Source organism: Vanrija pseudolonga, chromosome 1 (assembly GCF_020906515.1).
Source record: "Vanrija pseudolonga chromosome 1, complete sequence".
NCBI classification, from domain to species: Eukaryota; Fungi; Basidiomycota; class Tremellomycetes; order Trichosporonales; family Trichosporonaceae; genus Vanrija; species Vanrija pseudolonga.
The window spans coordinates 3,918,266-3,931,952 of record NC_085849.1 but is presented as its reverse complement, the minus strand read 5'-3'; the positions used below and the strand labels follow the sequence as shown (position 1 = coordinate 3,931,952).

The window sequence follows — 13,687 nt, the reverse complement described above, 5'->3', positions numbered from 1 at the left end:
GCACTCTGAAATCCAACAGAGAGGATGGATCAGACATTTATCGACTCGCACCCCTGACCGTCCTTGCCGCTCTTCACATCTCACTCGTCACGACAAAGTTGCCACCCGCGCGACAATGACATCCAACAAGCCTCCAGCGGCAGCTTCAGCGGCTCAGCGCTTCCCCCCAGACGTCCCGGGGCTTGTCAACGCTCTCGAGGCTCTCAAAGTCGCCAACCCAAAGGCGACGCGCTCAAATGTCCACCTCTACCCCGCTGCCGTGTACGCCCCAGAAGGAAAGAGCAACGGCCATGCACCCGCAGACCGTCACATCACGAGCTGGAAGATGACCGAGCACATGTACTTTAACAAGGACAATGGCTTCCCGACCCTCGCCCGTGGCCTGTTCGTCGAGCCGGTGACCAGCGCCGACCAGGTGCCGCCTGCAGCCCTCGAGTCGTATGGCGGGGGCGAGATCAAGCAGCGTATCGTCGCCCGTGGGTACGACAAGTTCTTCAACACCAACGAGATGGCCTGGACAAATGTAGGTACGGAGGACAGGGCATGTTGCTGACAACGTAGTGGGACGCGATGGAGGAGCACTCGGTCGGGCCGTACCACCTGACCCTCAAGTCGAACGGCTGCCTCATCCTCATCTCAGCGCTCTCCCCCACCCACATCGTCGTCGCCTCCAAGCACTCGCTGGGAACCACCACAGTCGAGACGGTCGTTGACAGGTTGAAAGACGTGTCCCTTGACGACAAGTCGGCAGCCACCTCGGATCAGGAGAAGGACGTCGATGACAAGGAGTCCAAGTCGCATGCCGAGATGGGCCGCCTTTGGGTCTCGCGCAGCCTCAAGGCCAAGGGCAAATCGACGCAGGAGCTTGCCAAGCGCCTGTGGGACGACAATGTGACTGCGGTTCTCGAGGTGAGTTGGAAGCTACAGGAGCCCAGCTGACAGCAAGCTTTGCGACGATTCGTTCGAGGAGCATGTCATTGCCACTCCCGAGCACTGGACCGGTCTGCATCTCCACGGTCTCAACTACAACACGCCTCACTTTGCTACAAAGTCCCCTGACGACGTCAGCTCTTTCGCGCGCGACTTTGGCTTCATTGAGACCAAGCACTTCTCGCTCGACTCGATTGCCGAGGTCAAGAAGGTCACTGACAAGCTGGCCGAGACGGGGTCGTGGAAGGGCGAGATGATCGAGGGCTTTGTCGTTCGTAGCACCGTCAAAGAGGTCGAGGGAGACGTCGCTGGACGACCTCCATACAACCCCGGAGCGCCATTCTTCTTCAAGGTCAAGTTCGAGGAGCCTTACCTGCTGTACCGCCAGTGGCGCGAGGTCACCCGCACATTGTTGTCCATCCTGAAGCCGGGGACCACTCCAGCGAAAGAGGAGGAGGTTTGGAAGAAGGTTCGGTCAAGGATCAAGCGTCCCGAGGTTGGCGTCTACGCCGAGTGGTGTATGCGGAACATCAAGGAGAACCCCAAGCTCTTCGACAACTACGAGCGCGGTGTTGTGCGTGTCCGTGAACGCTTCCTTGAGTGGATCGAGAAGGACGGCAAGGCCACATGGGAGGCGGCCAAGGAGGGCAAGTGGAGGCCGAGCTTGACCGTCCAGCTGGAGCGTAACAAGGCGGAGAGGGACGCCGAGCTCGAGGGCCTGCCCAAGAAGTGGATCATCGTGCCCATTGCTGTTCCCGGCTCTGGCAAGACGACGATTGGCGTTGCTCTCAGCAAGCTCTTCGGTTTTGCACACACCCAAAGCGACGACATCTTGGCCAAGAACACAGCGCCGACGTTCAAGCGCAACATTGTTGAGCTGCTGAAGAAGAACGACGTCGTATTTGCGGACCGCAACAACCACATCGACAAGCATTACAACGAGATCTACGGACTCCGGGACGAGAAGGGCTACGCCAAGATTCTCAAGCCATACAATGTTCGCCTGGTCGGCCTGGTGTGGAACGTCGATGCCAAGCCGTACCACCGACTGCTCCGCCTCTGCTCGGAGCGCGTGGTCAACCGTGGCGACAACCATGCGACTCTGCGCCCTGACCTCACGGCGGACGCAGAGCACGAGGCGGTTGTCGGCAGCTTCCTCCACCGATTCACGACCCCCGATCCTCTGCTCTTCGACTCGCTCATCACCATTGACATTGAGGACGACCAGCGAGCGGCGCTCGGTTCGGTCGTCAACGGCCTCGTCAAGGCTCTGGGCTTGACCGCTCCTTCAGAGAAGGCTATCGACGAGGCTCTCGCGGCCGCGGGAGACTTCAAGACGGCAACCCCCTTCCACGGCGGCGCGCGTATCGGCAAGGACGTCCGCTACTTTGGCCTTGCCCCCGAGGTCGACCTCAACTTTACCATTGACGACGCGCTTGCGGCCGATATCCCAGCGGCAGCTGCCACATCAGCCAAGAAGTTTGTTGCTTCACTTCGCGACAAGAGCAGGGTGACGCAGAAGCCACACATCACCCTCTCCCACAACAAGAATGTCGCGGCAGAGAAGGAGGCAGCGGCCGAGGGGTCCGCGCCCGGCCCGCAGGAGGTGGCATGGACGACCTGCAAGGCTTTGGCGGAGGCCGGCATCTCGCCGCTGTACGACTTTGACATCACGCACCTGGTGTGGGACGACCGGGTGATGGCACTGGTGGTGGGCAACCTGCAGCCTCAAAAGGGCGCAGACCGCGACGCTGGCGTCGCCGTTGTCCTGCCCCAGGAGGTGGAGGAGAACCTGCACATCACTGTTGGGACGCAGAGCGAGGAGATTTCCGCGTTCGAGTCGCGCGGCGTGGTGCGTGTGGCGCGCGAGGCGATTGCCAAGGGCTCGCCGACGGGCGACGGTGGCGAGTCTGTCGAGGGCGGCGGCGCTGTGCACTGGGTCGCCGTGGGCCCATTGAAGGGGTCTGGTCGCATCCGGGGCATGTACTAGGGTAGACGCACGTAGTAGACACACTGTATTGTGCATAGAGGTGGTCAATGTATGCATAGGTGAGGCAAGGCGACAAGGCAGCAGCGGATAAGTGGGCCCCGCAATCAAGCCGCCAGAAGCCTAGCACGTTCACCAAAGTTCAGGAACCTGCGCCCTCTACAACCTCCACCGCACAAGTCCAGCAGCCGGCAGGCTCGCTGACGTGTCGTTGGTGTCCATATGCCGCCACGTCGATGAGCTCTTCATTGTTGTTAGACACATAAATCTCGCTCGCTAGGCTCTAGCACGCACCCAAAAACAATGGGAAAGCACACCAAAGTCCCCCTCAGCTCAATCAAGGCGCTGACCTTCCACGCCGGGCGGAAGAGCACGGCGCGGCGAACGAAGCCGGAGCGTGAGTCTGCGTCGTCCTTCTGTTGCCGCCGCAAGCACGCCGCTAACGCGCCACAGCGCAGCTCACATGCGTCGCTGGCCCATGCCGCTACGCGCCCGACGTGGTGCAGTGCGTCAACACGGGCGACGACGGCACCGGCCCGCAGTGGAAGTGCGAGGCGGACCTGGTTGACGGGGTCAAGTTTGGGCCGCTCGAGGTCGTGTGTGAGGGGTGGAGTCGGGCCGGGGACACGAACGTGTTGGCGGGTGAGTTGCCTCGATGTCCCTCCCTCGACGTGAGCTGACGGACACCCACAGGCTCCTGTGGCCTCGAGTACGAGCTCGTCGGCGCGCCGCGATACCCCGGCGCAAAGGTGTACCACTCGCGCGAGGCCACCAAACCCGGCTACACCGGCGTGGACTACTTCCTCTTCGGGGTCTACGCCGCCGTGGGCTTCTGGCTCGTGCGCAAGCTGCTCCGGAGCTTCGGTGGCAGCTCTGGGCCGGCGCGGCGCCCGCCAGGCGGAGGAGGGGGGAGCTGGTTCCCGCCGTGGGGCGGAGGGTGGGGCGGCGGCGGCGGAGGAGGAGGCGGTGGTGGCCCGTCGTCATGGGGCACCCCGCCCCCGCCGTACCAGCGCTACCCGAAGCCCACCGACCCGTCGTCGTCGTCAAACTCCGGCCCAGGCTTCTGGAGCGGCGTGGCAGCCGGCGCGGCGGGCGCAGGCGTGTACAACTGGGCGACGCGCCCCGCTGCCCCGCCGCAGCCGCAGGAGCCGCCGATCGCGCGCGCGACGTACAACCCGCCGCCGACGCAAGGCGCTACGACGGCGCGGTACGATGCGCAGGATGCGCCGGGGCCGTCGCGCCGCGCGACGGGGTACGGCGGGACGCGGACGCGCTGAGTCGCGCCGAGATATAGATTGCTTCCAGAGATGATCATGTAGCTTCCTTTCCTTATCGTGTGACGCTTGGACCACACAGTGGCACTTGGCCGCGCAACTAACTGGATGTGGTGTTATCCACTTGACGCTGTGCTCCAGCGCAGCACGCAGCACGTCTGTCTCACTTGCCAACGCATGCACGCACGCACATTCCACTCGCATCTCGCAGCAGAATCCATGCAGATCTCGTCGTCGTGCCCGTGCAACCGGCTCGCTCGCGTGCACCGGCTGCGCAGCACCAGTTTTGGCTGACGCCGGGCGTGATCTGCCAAAGTGGCTGCTTTTAATATAGCAAAGTGACGTAACGTAAATAGCCCATCACGGCGTCACCTCAAACACGGCGGGTAGCGAGGCGACCACATTTCCTCTTAAGACGGTCGGTCGCGCGACGCTCGCTTGGGCACATTGCATCGCACTCTCACCTGCCTTCCTCGCCCACGGTAACAACAACCCCCTCTAGCCCAGCCAAAATGTCCTCCAACCCCGGCTCCACGTTCCCCATCGACCCGACGCTCGGCACGCCGCTCGAGCAGAGCCTCCAGCACATCGTGGACAACAGCTTCCCGGACTCTGAGCACGCCGACCAGGGGGACGAGCTCGCGCGTGCGTGTCGCTGCTCGCGGCTGTAAGGGGTGCTTGTGCTCACGCCGCAGCGAGCGAGAAGCGCTCCGACGCCGTCCACTCGCACGGCGCCGACGCGCGCAAGTGGGTCGCGTCGTTCTTCCCCTCTAGCGAGACGCTGGACCGGGTGAGTGCGAGGAAGGTGGCAGTATGCTGATGTCCAGCTCTTTGCCCACGAGCACATGGGTGAGTTGGTGACTGAACAGCTATGGTAGATTGCTCGCTCACGCCCGCCCCTAGGCAACTTCGTCATCGACCGCCAGACCGGCCGCAAGCTGTTCGAGTCGATGCCCATCTACGTCCGCGTCGGGATGCACCTCCTCTTCGTCGAGGGGAGCGAGTACATGGCGTCCAAGCGCGTCGAGAAGCTGCTCACGGATCAGAGTGTGAAGCGTGGGTGTGGCGCGTAGGGTGAAGCTCACCCCGATGCAGAGGGCAAGGTGTACGACCAGACGGGCGCCACGGTCCGCCCACACATCGAGGCGTTTATCAAGACGTACTCGCTCCCGCTGGACGAGCTGCTCGTGCAGGACCTGAACCAGTACCCGGTATGTTGGCCTCACTGGAGCTCCATGCCCACTATAACTGACCCGCGCCAGACCTTCAACTCGTTTTTCGCGCGCCGCCTCGTCGCGACCGCGCGGCCCATCACAGCGCCGACCGACCTGAGTGTCATCACGTCCCCTGCCGACTGTCGCATCGGCGTGTTCCAGACGCTCGACGAGGCGACGAGTCTTTGGTAAGCCATGCTCGTGGCGGCGCTGACGCCCCAGGATCAAGGGCAAGAAGTTCACCGTCCCCAACCTGCTCTACGGCGACGACACGGCCGACAAGCGCTTCGAGGCCGTCACGTCCTCGGGCAAGGCCAGCGTCGTCGTGTGCCGCCTCGCGCCGCAGGACTACCACCGCTTCCATGCGCCGTTTGACGGCGAGATTGTCGATATCAAGGATATCACCGGCGAGCTGTACAGTAAGTCGTGCAGCATGGCCCGTGCTCACCCCGCTAGCCGTCAACCCCCAGGCCATCAACGAGGACCTCAACGTCTTCACGCTCAACAAGCGCTCGGTCATCCTCGTGCGCGCCAACCTCGGCCCCGGGCGCGAGGCGACGCCGGTCGCCTTTGTCGCCGTCGGCGCCATGCTCGTCGGCTCGATCGGCTGGTCCAAGAAGCCCGGAGACAAGTTCCTCAAGGGCGAAGAGCTCGGCTGGTTCCAGTACGGCGGGTCGACTACCATCGTCGTGCTCCCCGAGGGCGTGGTCAAGTTTGACGACGACCTCGCGCAGACGTCCAAGAATAAGATGGAGACGCTCGTGCGTGTCGGCATGGAGATTGGCAAGGTCGTGGCGTAGGGCGTGGGCGTAACGGGAGACGACAGCCATAGTCGTTCGTATACAAGTAATGAATGAAATGTGCTTTGTCTGTTGCCGCTGTCACTGCTCCCACGCCCCACTCCGGCTCGCTGACGCGAGCCGTCGTGCCCGCTGCTATATCATGCCTGTGCATCTTCCCCATGCAATCTACTCTATTTAAACCTCAAACTTGTCGGCACCCGCCTCGTTGCCCTCCTCCCAGGCAGCGACCTCGACCTTGCCACCGCGCTGGACAATAACCTCGAGGATCAACTGCTTTCCGTCGGCAACAGCGACCTCGACAGCTCCCAGACGGGTCGTCTTCTTGGTGATGGGTGTCCTGATCTCCTCGGGCTCGTCCTCGTCGTCGGAGAACTCGTCCTCTCCCTCAACCTTGTCGACAGGGGCGACCTCGACCTTCTCAACCTTGATCTCCTCCTTGCCCTCCCAGATCTCGAGGGCGACCTTGCCAGCACCAGCAGCGACGGGGATGGCAACACGTCTCCTGACGGGAAGGGGAGCTCCGGGCTCGATAACGTTGGCGGCGATGAGGTCGTCGGTGGCGCCGGGGATGACGATACCGATGGGGGCAGCGGTCGTGTCAATGGGCTTGGCGGCGAACGCGAGGACGTCGTCGACCTTGAGGCGCGAGTCGAGGGTGGCGAGGTGGAGAGCCTGGAGGGCACAGCCGATGGCAATGACCTCGGAGGGGTCCTGAGCGGCAGTGACGGGGGTGGTGGGGTTGACGCTGAAAGCAACGGCCTGCTGGAGACCGGGGAGGAGGGTCGACGAACCGGCGAGGAGGACCTCGTCGATCTGGGCAATGTCGAGGCCGGCAGCCTCAACAGTCTCGCGGAGAGCAGACGTCACCTTCGAGTAGACGACAGCAGCGAGGCCGTCGAAGCGGATACGGTTGACCGACGAAGAAAGGTCGTAGCCGTCCTTGAGCGACTCGACGGCGCAGGTAGCGGGGCCGGTCGAGGCCGAGAGCGAGCGCTTGGTGTGCTCGATAGCAAGGCGGAGCTTGGCCTCGGCGCGCTTGTCCTGAGCCGAACCGGCCTCGGTGGTGGGAAGGTCAAGGGCAATCTTGGTCTTCTTGGTGAACTCCTTGGCAAAGTGCTTGATAAGGAGGTTGTCAAACTCGCGGCCACCGAGCTTGTCGTCGCGCGACTTGCTGAGGACAGTGTACTCGCCCTCCGAGACGGCGATAACCGAGATGGCGAGCGAGGTCTCGCCCATGTCGAGGACAGCGATCTTCTTGTCGCGGGGCTCCTCCTCGCCGGCGTTGCCCTCCTCGGGCTCGCCAAGGAGGCCACGGGCCTTGCGCTCCTCGGAGAGACCGGCGCGGTAGCCGACAAGGACGGCGGCCGACTCGTCAAGGACCTGGACAACGTTGATGCCGGCGGCGGTGGCAGCCTCACGGAGGGCCTCAGTCTGGGCAGGGGTGAACCACACGGGGGCCGAGATGACGGCGTGGGTGGGCTTGCCGCCGAGGAAGTCGACAGCCGAGTTGAACAGGTTCTCGAGGAAGAGCGTGGTCACCTCGGGGGCGGTGATGGTCTTCTTGGCCGGGGTGGGCTCAAGAGGGACGGGGGTAGCGTAGCCCGAGGGAGCGGCCGAGCGCGAGACGGGGGTAGGCGCGGCGGGAGGGGGGATGACAATGTCGACAGTGTAGGCGGGGACCTTGGACTCGGGGATCAGGGGAGCGGCAAGGATGGCGGTGTGGTCGACCTCGTCGTAGGTGTGGCCGAGGAGGTTACGGAAGCCCATGATCGTGTTGTGGCCGTTCTTGACGAGGTGGGGCTTGGCGCCGTTGCCGATGTACTGAATGGTCAGCGATGCCTCAACTCGCTACATGACATCGCATACTCACGACCTGGTCCTCGACGTACGAGACGGCGGCAGCAATCTGGCGCTCGCCGTCCTCGTTGGCAATGCACGAGGCATGGCCCTCCTTGTCGATGACGGCGATGGACGCGTACGACTGGCCAAAGTTGATACCAAGAACGATAGGCGACCTGGGATTTGTTAGTCGAGCACTCCCCGGCACCACGGGGGCTTGAAAAACGCACATTTTTGGTGGATTAAATGGGCAAGAAGATGCTCTTCAAGATGTAGGTCGTCTCCGGTGCTGTTTCGGGCGTTGTAGGCTCGACTAGAGTGCCAAACGAGATGGCTTTTGGGTGGATAAAATCCGGGTGATGATCTGAAAAAATGTCGAAATCGATGGCCTTGATTGTGATGGCCACAGTGAGCAGCGAGGGTGGGGTGGTGGTGGGCAGAGAGTTCCAGCCAGGCTTCGTCGGCCACCAGCTGGATGGGAGATAGGCTTGCAAAACATTAGGCGTGTATGACTTACTTTCAGATTCCGATTAGCTTCCGTCCCCCCGCGTCCCTTCCCTGCCTACCTACCCCCGCTCATCACGTCGCGAAGTGCCAGCACACTGGGTTGGTGCCAACTCGACACGCCGGCAGCCAGCGACCGACGCCATTGACATCGACAAGCACCAAGCCATCATCTACACACCACCCCCCACCTCTGACTTCTGCACGTTCCCCTCTCGACCCTCGACGCTCGCGCCCTCTCGTCACTCGCTCGTCTCCCTCTACTCCCCCCCGCGCGAGACACAATGTCCTTCAAGAAGGACGACGAGTCTGGCGGCATGTGTAAGTTGCATCTCTCTCGCGTTCAACCCAGAACATATCGACACAATCATGTTCTGGTTACGCTCCCCAAAGCTTGCTCAGCTGAACCGTACTCTCCCCCCACTGCCAAACGCTTCGCCCACGTCGTCGCCATCGTCTTCAACACCGCCCTTTGTCGTCTTCAAACCCAAACGCAAAACAGCGTACTACCACGACAAGTCGACAGTGCTCCAGGAAGCTCGCGTCTTCAACGAGTCGCCCATCTCGCCACGAAAATGCCGTGCCCTCCTCACGCGCATCGTCTACCTCCTCTACGTCGGCGAGACCTTCACGACGCAGGAGGCCACGACCCTCTTCTTTGGCGTCACCAAGCTCTTCCAGCACAAGGATGTGCGTTGAAACACGCCGTGGTTGCCGCGGTCCGTGACAACACAAGCTGACGTGGATGACAGGTCGCGCTCCGCCAGATGGTCTACCTCGTCATCAAGGAGCTCTCGACCATTGCCGAGGATGTCATCATGGTCACCTCGTCGATCATGAAGGACATGCAGCCCAACCTTGAGGTTGTTTACCGTCCGAATGCCATCCGTGCCCTGGCCCGTATCATTGACGTGAGTGTGACCGCGATCGACAACCGGCTAACAATCCTCAGGCGCACTCGGTCCAGTCGGTCGAGCGTTTCTTCAAGTCGGCCCTCGTTGACCGCTCGCCCTCGGTGTCGTCGGCGTCGCTCATCTCGTCGTACCACCTGTTCCCGATCGCCTCCCCCATCATCAAGCGCTGGTCCAACGAGGCGCAGGAGGCTGTCAACGCAAAGGCCGTCTCGTCGTCGTCGTACACTGCGTCGGCTGCCGCGGCCTACATCTCGGGCGGCGGATCCAACGGCTACCAGCCGACCACGAGCTCGAGCTACATCATGCAGTACCACGCCCTTGGTCTCCTCTACCTCATGCGCGAGAAGGACCGCATGGCTATCACCAAGCTCGTCCAGCAGCTTGGTGCCGGCAAGCAGGCCACCGTTGTCCGCAACCCCATGGCCATTGTCATGCTCATCCGCTTCGCCCGCAAGGTTATGGACGAGGACCCGAAGTGAGTATATGCCGTCTACTCCGCGGTGACGTGGCTAACCCTCCCGCAGCGTCCAGAAGCAGATGCATGAGTACCTCGAGGGCCTGCTTCGTCACAAGTCGGACATGGTCAACATCGAGGCGGCTCGTGCTATTTGCGAGATGCGCAGCGTCACTGCCTCGGAGCTCTACCGCCCCGTTGCTGTCCTCCAGCTCTTCCTGTCGTCGCCCAAGGTCATCCTCAAGTTCGCTGCTGTCAAGACCCTCAGCAAGCTTGCCCAGACCCACCCTTCGGCCGTCACGTCGTGCAACCTCGACCTCGAGAACCTCATCACCGACTCGAACCGCAGCATTGCCACCTACGCTATCACCACTCTGCTCAAGACTGGTAACGAGGCCTCGGTTGACCGTCTCATGAAGCAGATCTCGTCGTTCATGACCGACATTACCGACGAGTTCAAGATTGTCGTTGTTGACGCCATCCGCTCGCTCTGCCTCAAGTTCCCTGCCAAGCAGGCTGTCATGCTCTCGTTCCTCTCGGGTGTCCTTCGTGACGAGGGTGGCTACGACTTCAAGTACGCTGTCGTGGAGGCCATCTTCGACATGATCAAGTACATCCAGGACAGCCGCGAGGCTGCCCTTGCCCACCTTTGCGAGTTTATTGAGGACTGCGAGTTCACCAAGCTCTCTGTTCGCATTCTCCACCTCCTCGGTGTTGAGGGCCCCAAGACGCGCAACCCTACAAAGTACATCCGCTACATCTACAACCGCGTTGTCCTCGAGAACGCTGTTGTCCGTGCGGCTGCTGTCAGTGCCCTTGCCAAGTTTGGTGTTTCGGTCGATGACAAGCACGTCATCAAGAGCGTCGGTGTGCTGCTGAGGAGATGTCTCGACGATGTCGACGACGAGGTCCGGGATCGCGCTGCCATGTACATCAAGGTGCTGGACGACAAGGTTCTCGCCGACGCCTTTGTCCGTGAGGGTAAGTGCCAAGCATTTCGGCTAGGAGACGTCTGCTGACCCTACTTCAGAGGGCACCTACTCGCTTGCTGCCCTCGAGTCTTCGCTTGTGTCGTACATCAAGGACGAGTCGCAGCACTCGACTGCCTTTGACGCGTCGGCGGTGCCCAAGGTCAGCCGCGAGCAGGCCGCTGCCGAGGTTTCATCTCGCCCGTCTGCCCTCGAGACTATCGCCTCGTCGTCGGCGGCTATCGAGGCTGCCCCTGTCCAGGCGAGCGCTGCCGAGGCTCAGTCTGCGTACGCCTCGCAGCTCGCTGCGATCGACGAGTTCAAGAACTACGGCCCTGTGCTCAAGTCGTCGCCCAAGCCTATCCAGCTCACGGAGAGCGAGACCGAGTACGCAGTGGGCGTTGTCAAGCATATTTTCAAGGAGCACATTGTGTTCCAGTACAATGTGTCGAACACGATTCCCGACACTGTCCTCGAGCAGGTCGCGGTTGTTATGAGTCCTTCGGAGGAGTCTGGTCTCACCGAGGACTTTATTATCCCCATCCCCGCCCTCACCTCGGCCTCTGGAGCCGGAACAGTATACGTGTCGTTCACCCGCGACGAGCCCGCCGAGTACGCCACGACTTCGTTCACGGCCACCCTCAAGTTCGTCTCCAAGGAGGTCGACCCATCGAGCGGCGAGCCCGAGGAGGAGGGCTATGACGACGAGTACCAGGTCGAGGATGTCGACCTCGGTGCGGGTGACGTGAGTAGCTGCGAGGGAATAGTCCCTAGATCCAAGCTGACACTGTCCAGTACATCACCCCCACCTACGCGACCTTCTCCAGCGAATGGGACAAGCTGGCGGGCGCTTCGTCAATCACCGAGACGTTTGCCCTGTCGTCGTCCGAGTCGTTGTCAGAAGCAGTCAAGTCGATCATCGAGGTGCTCGGCATGGAGCCTCTGGGTGGCACCGAGCAGCCAACGTCCACGTCTGTGCACACGCTCAACCTGAGCGGTGTGGTGACTGGCGGTGGTGGCAAGGTGCTCGCGAGGTGTCGCATGACGTTTGCGGCTGGGCAGGGAGTTACGCTCGAGCTGGCGGTGCGCGCAGAAAAGGAGGAGGCAACACGGCTTGTTATGGCTGCTATTTAGAGCCTCTGCGTATGTAGTATTGATTCGGCGGCACGCGCGAGGGGAGCGCGGTGAGCAAGCAGGTGCAGGTTGTTTGGTGTGGCAGAGGCGGTACTGGGCCGCACATTAGTTGATGCGTATCGACTGTTCGGGTGCTCAAGTGGACGCGACGCGGCGTTTGTCATTACCGCCAGGGAATTCCGATGCGCCAGATGTCAAGTGGTCACGTCATACACTGCCGACTACTTAAGGACCACAACTAAACCTAGAAACAGGACTGACTTCCCCAACACCCACCCCCACACCCAGCCATGCTCCTCCTCGCCCCCATCGTGCGCGGCGGCATCGCCCGCCGCACCCTCCACCTACGCAGCCTGCACGCCAAGGCGTCGCGCGTGCCGCTCCTCCTCACGCCGAAGGAGCTCAAGGCGATTGACCCGAAGGTGGGTGTTGTGTTGGGCTCGGCCGTCCCCCGTCCACCATGCACAGCTCGCTGACACTCGCGCTCGTAGACAATCGTCGCGCTCGACGCCTCGTGGCACATGCCCACGTCCGATCGGAACGGCAACGACGAGTTCAACGCCGGCCCCCGCCTGCCCGGCGCGCAGCGCTTCGACATCGACGCCGTTGCCGAGCTGCGGCCCGAGATCAACCGGCTGAGCCTGACGCACATGATTCCGACTGTTGGTGTGTTCCAGGACGCTGTGGGTAAGTCGAATCGAGTCGAGCGTGGCGCTCGCTGCCGGGCGGGCGAGCAGACGGAACGAGGGGGACGGAGACGGGCGAGATGAGAGCCGACGCCTGACACGCGCGCAGAGAAATTCGGAATCACCCCCGACACCCACGTCGTGGTGTATGACACTATCGGCGTCTTCTCGTCCCCTCGCGGCGCGTACACTTTCAAGAGTAGGTAGAGACAGGGGGGGGAGCGAGGCGCTCGCGTCGCGTACTGACGCCCGCCACAGCCTTTGGCCACGACAAGGTCTCGGTGCTTGACGGCGGCCTGCCGCGCTGGATCGCCGAGGGCGGCGAGGTCGAGGTCGGCGACGTCGCCAAGCCCAAGGTGGCTTCGTACCCCGCCGGCGAGATTGACCACGACAACATCAGGAGTAAGTATGGCAGGAGCAGCAGTGGGACGTCAACGGCGCTGACGCCCGCAGCGTACGACCAGATCGTCGACAACATCTCCAAGAGCCCCGAGGCGGCCGAGATCGTGCTCGACGCGCGCAACATCGGCCGCTTTTCCGGCGAGGAGCCCGAGCCGCGCCCGGGACTCGAGAGCGGGCATATCCCCGGCAGCGGGCACCTGCCGTTCGCGAGCCTGCTCACTGAGGCGACGCCCGAGCGGCCATACACGAGCTTCAAGAGCCCCGCCGAGCTGCGCGAAATCCTCGTGGCTGCCGTGGGCGGCGAGGGCGCGTGGAAGGACGTGCTGGACGGTAAGCGCGGCGTCGTGTTCTCGTGCGGGTCCGGCCTCACCGCCGGCGTCGACTGGCTCGCGGCCCAGCTCGTCGCCGAGGCCGAGGGCAAGTCCCCCAAGACGGCCATCTATGACGAGAGCTGGACCGGGTACGCTTCGCGCCCGCAGAGCGTTATTGAAAAGGGCGAGCCCAAGCCGCTCAAGTAGGACAAACGAACGAATAGATGTGCATGCAGTATGAGTGGGGTCTATGGGTGAGAGGGGTGG

At 62.4% G+C, this 13,687-nt stretch overlaps 6 protein-coding genes across 6 annotated transcripts; 5 read left to right on the top strand and 1 right to left on the bottom strand.

Moving 5' to 3' along the window:
* The first annotated feature begins 79 nt into the window (after positions 1 to 79).
* On the top strand, positions 80 to 2,986 carry trl1 (tRNA ligase 1). Its single transcript, XM_062767955.1, has 3 exons — positions 80 to 523; positions 562 to 909; positions 947 to 2,986. The coding sequence occupies exons 1-3, from the start codon at positions 116 to 118 to the stop codon at positions 2,918 to 2,920; spliced, it is 2,730 nt and encodes a 909-aa protein (XP_062623939.1). The 5' UTR covers positions 80 to 115; the 3' UTR covers positions 2,921 to 2,986.
* A 207-nt stretch (positions 2,987 to 3,193) lies between these two features.
* Saraf (Store-operated calcium entry-associated regulatory factor) lies at positions 3,194 to 4,254 on the top strand. Its single transcript, XM_062767954.1, has 3 exons — positions 3,194 to 3,314; positions 3,371 to 3,559; positions 3,611 to 4,254. Exons 1-3 carry the CDS (start codon positions 3,221 to 3,223, stop codon positions 4,192 to 4,194), a joined length of 867 nt encoding a protein of 288 aa, XP_062623938.1. The 5' UTR covers positions 3,194 to 3,220; the 3' UTR covers positions 4,195 to 4,254.
* A 364-nt stretch (positions 4,255 to 4,618) lies between these two features.
* On the top strand, positions 4,619 to 6,268 carry PSD2 (Phosphatidylserine decarboxylase proenzyme 2). The gene is made up of 8 exons (XM_062767953.1): positions 4,619 to 4,836; positions 4,887 to 4,981; positions 5,019 to 5,040; positions 5,095 to 5,247; positions 5,287 to 5,402; positions 5,454 to 5,593; positions 5,628 to 5,824; positions 5,862 to 6,268. The coding sequence occupies exons 1-8, from the start codon at positions 4,704 to 4,706 to the stop codon at positions 6,203 to 6,205; spliced, it is 1,200 nt and encodes a 399-aa protein (XP_062623937.1). The 5' UTR covers positions 4,619 to 4,703; the 3' UTR covers positions 6,206 to 6,268.
* Positions 6,269 to 6,337: 69 nt separating this feature from the next.
* Positions 6,338 to 8,405, bottom strand: SPAC57A7.12 (Heat shock protein 70). The gene is made up of 3 exons (XM_062767952.1): positions 8,278 to 8,405; positions 8,079 to 8,223; positions 6,338 to 8,029 (listed from the first exon to the last, which is right to left on the bottom strand). Coding segments are annotated over exons 1-3 (1,794 nt in total). The 5' UTR covers positions 8,280 to 8,405; the 3' UTR covers positions 6,338 to 6,382.
* A 274-nt stretch (positions 8,406 to 8,679) lies between these two features.
* sec21 (putative coatomer subunit gamma) lies at positions 8,680 to 12,120 on the top strand. Its single transcript, XM_062767951.1, has 7 exons — positions 8,680 to 8,872; positions 9,054 to 9,241; positions 9,304 to 9,462; positions 9,504 to 9,940; positions 9,990 to 10,900; positions 10,950 to 11,632; positions 11,683 to 12,120. Exons 1-7 carry the CDS (start codon positions 8,836 to 8,838, stop codon positions 12,019 to 12,021), a joined length of 2,754 nt encoding a protein of 917 aa, XP_062623935.1. The 5' UTR covers positions 8,680 to 8,835; the 3' UTR covers positions 12,022 to 12,120.
* A 191-nt stretch (positions 12,121 to 12,311) lies between these two features.
* On the top strand, positions 12,312 to 13,627 carry tum1 (putative 3-mercaptopyruvate sulfurtransferase; the record flags this gene model as incomplete). Its single annotated transcript, XM_062767950.1, has 5 exons — positions 12,312 to 12,443; positions 12,513 to 12,708; positions 12,817 to 12,906; positions 12,966 to 13,109; positions 13,161 to 13,627. The coding sequence occupies 5 exons, from the start codon at positions 12,312 to 12,314 to the stop codon at positions 13,625 to 13,627; spliced, it is 1,029 nt and encodes a 342-aa protein (XP_062623934.1).
* Between the last annotated feature and the right edge of the window lie 60 nt (positions 13,628 to 13,687).